At 34.6% G+C, this 6,000-nt stretch overlaps 1 protein-coding gene across 1 annotated transcript in view; it reads left to right on the plus strand.

Moving 5' to 3' along the window:
- The window catches only part of LOC144234819 (dolichyl pyrophosphate Man9GlcNAc2 alpha-1,3-glucosyltransferase), a gene marked incomplete at its 3' end in the record, with an annotated part of 39,331 nt that extends 33,537 nt beyond the window's left edge, over positions 1–5,794 (plus strand). Inside the window, exons 6-9 of the mRNA XM_077768126.1 lie at positions 407–489; positions 1,111–1,175; positions 4,884–5,075; positions 5,659–5,794. Of these exons, the coding sequence (XP_077624252.1) occupies positions 407–489; positions 1,111–1,175; positions 4,884–5,075; positions 5,659–5,794 (476 nt within the window). The remainder of the gene's footprint in view (positions 1–406; positions 490–1,110; positions 1,176–4,883; positions 5,076–5,658) is intronic.
- Positions 5,795–6,000: the final 206 nt, after the last annotated feature.

The following is a 6,000-nucleotide window of genomic DNA, read 5'->3' on the forward strand; positions in this document are numbered from 1 at the left end:
TGATTTAATGTGTGAATTTATTAGAGAAAATGAAGAAACTTTTAATTATATTTGTGGGATCATAACGATTGAAATTAGGCACAGGTGAAGAGAATGGACAGGGCANCAATATTTAAGTCTAAGAGCAAAGAGGGAATTAATTTTGGATACATCTAATTGATTTAATGTGTGAATTTATTAGAGAAAATGAAGAAACTTTTAATTATATTTGTGGGATCATAACGATTGAAATTAGGCACAGGTGAAGAGAATGGACAGGGCAAGCTGTATAAAGTCTTTGTCCAGAGTGGGCGAGAGCCTCCTGTTAACAGAATTCCCAAAGTTAGAGGGGGTGGAGCATGGCACTTCGTAGGCTATTGTAAATCCTGACAGACCCATATTTAAAATGATTTGCTTGGTTTTTCAGTGTTAATTGCTGACTTGCTGATTTACATACCAGCAGTGGTTTTATACAGTTGTTGTTTAAAAGAAATCTCAACTAAGAAAAAGGTAAGTTTTAAAGTAACCTGACATTTCATCTCTGAAATGTTTTGTTAGCTTCACTATTAAAGTATAGAACTTACAGAAGCCATGCTTTGGGGGATAGGCTACTATGGAATGGTGATTCTTTTGTTAATTAAACTTACCTTAGACTAGTAATTGCAATGTTCAATTGTAGTAATAAGATGCCTGGGATTTAGAAGTTGTGTACTGCTGGATTATACAGCATACTGAATTTATGGCTTTATTGGTAAATCTGAATTTTGAGTTGGTTTGTGAGAAGGAAAGTATTTTGAAAAGTCTCTGTATATTGTCTTATTCCCACTTAACAGATATTCCTTTGGGTTATTTTATACAGGTTAATCATTAGATTGACTTCCTTGATTTGTCTATCTAAAAGTGCTTTCTCTGACAAATACCTGTTAGTGATTTTTTCCCTTATTACTGAGGTATATCTTATGTTACCTCCATGAAAACTTCAGTGTTTGGAGAATTATTTTATAAAAATCGAATATTTTAATAAATGACAAAGTGAGAGGGGAACATTTGCTATGTTCCATCAAACAGTAATTTTACTCTGTTTGATTTGAGTAACATGACTTTCTTATTTCACAATGTTTTTCTTTACAGATTGCTAATGCATTATGCATATTGCTGTATCCAGGCCTTATTCTTATCGACTATGGACATTTTCAGTATCCTTTACTAATTTAGAAATGAACTCAGATGCGTATTTTGAGATCTAGGCTCAGGGTATATAAGGTTTTTTCATCCAGTAATGTCTTATTTGCTAGGATACTTGATTATTTAAACTGTTTTTCACAATAGTATAATAGAATCTTTTCACCAGACTTTTACTTTAAGGGTAAAGTACAGATTTATTGAAAGTAGAATTGCTGGGGCGCCTGGGTGGCTTAGTCGGTTAAGCGTCCGACTTTCGCTTAGGTCATGATCTCGCAGTTCGTGGGTTCGAGCCCCGCGTCGGGCTCTGTGCTGACTGCCCGCTCAGAGCCTGGAGCCTGTTTCAGAGTCTGTGTCTCCCTCTCTCTCTGACCCTCCCCTGCTCATGCTGTCTCTCTCTCTCCTAGAAATTAAAAAAAAAAAAAAAAAGAAAGAATTGCTTTTTTTTCTTTTTAATACACTTTTGGCTTGGGAACAAAATGTTGGTCTCTGATGAGCTCTTCTGGAGACCTGGAAAAAGAGTGCCAAGTATCCTTATGCTCTCCTAATTCTAAAGAGGTGTAACATATCTTCTGTCTTTTGTAAATATCATCTGACACTGACAAAAAGAAAACAGTCTTCTAGTTTTTCGAGTTTTAAACCAAGGTGTTTCTCTAACAGATAGTGGTAACTGGAAGCTTCCTGGAACTAAAACTGAATAATTAAAAGCTATGTGGATATTATGTGTGTAAGTTTTTATATGTAAAGTAAGGAACATTCAAATAAATCTTAGAGGAAAGTTGATAAAATCTGGACATGGCTGTCCTTTTTGCCTTCTGATATATTAACTATTACTGTCTGTTCCTATCTGTCCCAAAAGGAAAAAAAAGACAGAAACCACAGTAACTTGATTGACTAATAGCTTTTCCTTTTGATGCCAGTCTGTTTTAGTTTTAACAAAATTAATATGTGGATTTGTCAAAAGATTTACAAAAGATTAAATCAGAATTTGTTTTCTGTCCACTTTCCCAGTTAAGTTTTTAAATTTTTTTTTTTTTTGATTCTGGGATAATGGCCATCTGATACTCTGATAATATCAAGAATACTGAAATAAAAAAAGAATAACAAAAAAAGAAAAAAGTTGTTTACAAGATTTAAAAAACTATATTTACTTCGGAATGTAACACTCATATAGAAAAGTGCACAAAATATAAATGTGTATCTCAGTGCACTGACAAACGATTACCCGTGTCAAAAAATAGAACATTGCCAGGATCCAAAATCTGCATTTGTACAGCTCCCAAGTACTTCTCTCCCCTCCTTTCCCGACGATAGCTACATATCAAGTGCTGACACTATAGTTTAGTTCTCTCCCTTTTCTGGACTTCATTTAAAAGAGACAACATAATAGGTATTCCTTTGTGTTTGGTATTTTTGGTTCAACATTTTGTTTGTGAGTTTTTCAAGTAGTTGTGTGTAGCTGTAGTTTGTACTTACATTGCTCTGTGTTCCATTGAATGAATACACATAATTCTGTTACTGATAGACATTTGGATTGTTTCCAGGTTGTGGCTCTGATGATTTGCTTCTACGAATAGTCTTGTAAAGTCTCTTCGTATACATATAAATATATTTTTTCTGAGAGAAATTGCAGAGTTATAGGGTATGCACATGACTAATTTTAAATATTCCTGAATGGTTTTTAAGCATGGTATACCAATTAATACTCTCATTAGAAATGACGTAAGTGTTCCATGTGCTCATCTTCACCAATTGTTGGTCATTTTCATTTTAACCGTTCTGATGAATTTGTGTCTCCTCTGTGATTAAAATCAAACTCTTGAAGCTTTTGGGTTTATGTAATTTTATGGGGATACTGTTTTAACTACTATGTATTTTACTTTCCTCATTTATTAAATGGGGATAATAATTACTCTTACTTTGTATGCTTTTTATCTATCTGTCTGTCTGTCTTTCTATTTACTTACTTACTTACTTAAGTAATCTCTACACTCAATATGGGGCTGGAACTCATGACCCTGATCTCATCGGAAGTTGCATGCTCTTCTGACTGCACCAGCCAGGCACCATACTTTGTGTGCTTGTTTTGAGAATTAAATGGATTTTATTATTTATAGCATTTAAAACAGTACCTGGAAGATACTAAGCTCCATGAGTACTTATTACTGCTATTGTCTGTTTTTGCTGCTGTTGCTACTCTTTTAACTATTTTTTTACATTTTTGGGCTCTGAAATTTAACAGTGATTTATTGAGGCATAGGTATTTGTGACAATTATTTTGGATACTTTATGCATCATTTGTTTTGAAGACTCATGGTCTTGAGTTCTGGGAAATTCTCATGTTTGATGATTTTCTCACTTCACTCTTTCTTGAGCTTACTAGACAGATGTTAGAGCTTTCATCTCTGTGTTGACCATTTCTTTGTCTTTTGTTTTATGATTTGGATTAACTTGACTTTATCTCTAATGCTTCTGTTAAATTTCTTTTGCTTTGTTAATCCTATCTGAAATAGGAATTTACTCTTTTTTTTTATTATTCCCTTAATTATGTCCAGTCTTCTAGGGTCAGTTTTTTTTTTCCGCCTTTTCATTTTGTCATAGATTTTTCTTAAATGTCTGTCTTATCCTAGTGTATCTATTCTTATTTAAGAATAAGACAGAAAAGAAAGCTGCATGTGAGTTCTCTGTATTTGGCCCACTGTAGGGTAAGTGCACAAGGACCTGGCCAGTACACTTTTGGGATCCTTAAGTATAAGAATGTGGAGGTTTGGCACTGCAGTGTTAACTTCTGCCCTAGTGAATTTAGTGTTTATAGTTGATTCCACTTCTTTGGAGACACATTCTTTCTGTTGCCTGGGTTGGGGAATGGGGTAGTGGCAGTAAATATTTGGTTGCAGATAATCTCTGCACAGGAGTAAGATGGCATTTGACTTCTCCATCTAGGCATTTTCACCTAATCCTTCCTGTTTTCTTTTCAACAAGTTACTTAAGCACCCTAACCTACATGGTGTTTCCTGAGTTTTCTAGGGGCTTGCGGAGTAGATTGGCTTCTTGCTTGCTTGGGGCTCCTCTATGCATTTTCTAAGCTCTGGCTTCTTCCATCCTATTTTATTTGATATTGCTTCTGTGTCCTTTCTGTCTTCAAGAAGTGTGTTGAAATCTTTATGTGTTGTAACCTAGCTTCATCTTCTCTTTACAGCTGTGAATATTTACTTAAAAAATTTCCTATCATTGTAAGGGGATCTTGGGAAGGAGAGGAGGGCAAACATGAGTGTGCAGCTACATTTAAGCTGAAAATTCTAATTGTAATGTTGTTTTACTATAATAAGGTTATTAGTTTCTGATTAAGGACGTATTTTAAGTTACTATATTGATGCATATTATAGAAGAAGTATAGTGATATCAGTGTGTTTTACTTTGGAAAGCACTTTAGATTTTGGTATGTTATAATAGTGTGAAATAGTCTAGTAGAAACAATGCTATGTGTTAACTACTTAGTGATCTTTTAAATCTGAACAAATCCGTTGCTCTAATTAGCAGTCGATTTAATATATTTGAGGCCATTATATACAACTTCAAATTAGTTTATCATTTCAATACTTTGAATTTCTGTTTAGAAATAGCTTTCACTGTATATATTAGTTAAAAGTCACATAAGAAATCTGTTCTATAAAATGCATGATCTATTTCTTTTAATTATTGAGATAATTTCCTTGACGCAGGAACATATATAATTCCGTGAGTCTTGGCTTTGCTTTGTGGGGTGTTCTTGGAGTATCTTGTGACTGGGACCTGCTAGGCTCATTGGCATTTTGCTTAGCTATAAATTATAAACAGATGGAACTTTACCACTCTTTGCCATTTTTTTGCTTTTTACTTGGCAAGTGTTTTAAAAAAGGCCTGAAAGGAAAGGGGTGAGTGGCTTTTACACTACAGAATTTTAAAAATTACTTCAGAGGATTTATTTGGCATACTTACTAGGGAGAAGGTGGTCTTTCATTTTACCTTTAGGTGACTTCTAATTAATGTGTTGGCTGTGAGGTGAGTTGGAAGAGAGATTAAATCATGTTCTATATTATTTTATTTTAAATCTTCCTAACTAGAGAAATATTTTGATCAATGTAAATTTACTGGAGGTAATGTGGATTGGCATGTTAGAGCATTGCTGTAGGATTTTTTCCATTTAGAGCATATTACATTTTATATTTCTTATAAACACATCCTAATTTGACATTTTTCTTCATGACTGCATTGGAAAGGCATCTAAGTTAAATGTTAATTAAGATGGTGATAGTCTTTTTGTTAGAGAGGTATACATCTTAATAATTGTGAATTGCTTAACTCTGATTTGATTGGACTCCCATATTAAACCTTTTTTAGTACCATAGATTTATTATTACTATGCATTTGTATTTGCCATCATTAGTGAGACTAAGACTGATTTCTTAGAATTATTAACCTTTCCTTGTCTACTGGTTACCTTTGTTTTTATTCTAGGTTTGTTTTGTTAATTAAGCTAGCTTGTACAGTTGTGGCTTCCTTCATTCTCTGCTGGCTGCCATTCTGTACAGAAAGGGAGCAAGCACTGCAAGTTCTAAGAAGACTCTTCCCAGTTGATCGTGGATTATTTGAGGTATGTTTAAAAACTTTCTTCTTAGGGCACCTGGGTGGCTTAGCCAGTTGAGCCCAGTTAGTTGAGCCCAACTCTTGATTTTGGCCCAGGTCATGACTTTACAGTTCATGAATTCCAGCCCTGTGTCAGGCTTGGCGCTATGCAGAGCCTGCTTGGGATTCTCTCTCTGTCCCTATCTCTCTGCACCATCCTCCCCCCCCCCCCCC

Source organism: Crocuta crocuta, unplaced genomic scaffold, assembly GCF_008692635.1.
Source record: "Crocuta crocuta isolate KB4526 unplaced genomic scaffold, BGI_CrCroc_1.0 scaffold85, whole genome shotgun sequence".
NCBI classification, from domain to species: Eukaryota; Metazoa; Chordata; class Mammalia; order Carnivora; family Hyaenidae; genus Crocuta; species Crocuta crocuta.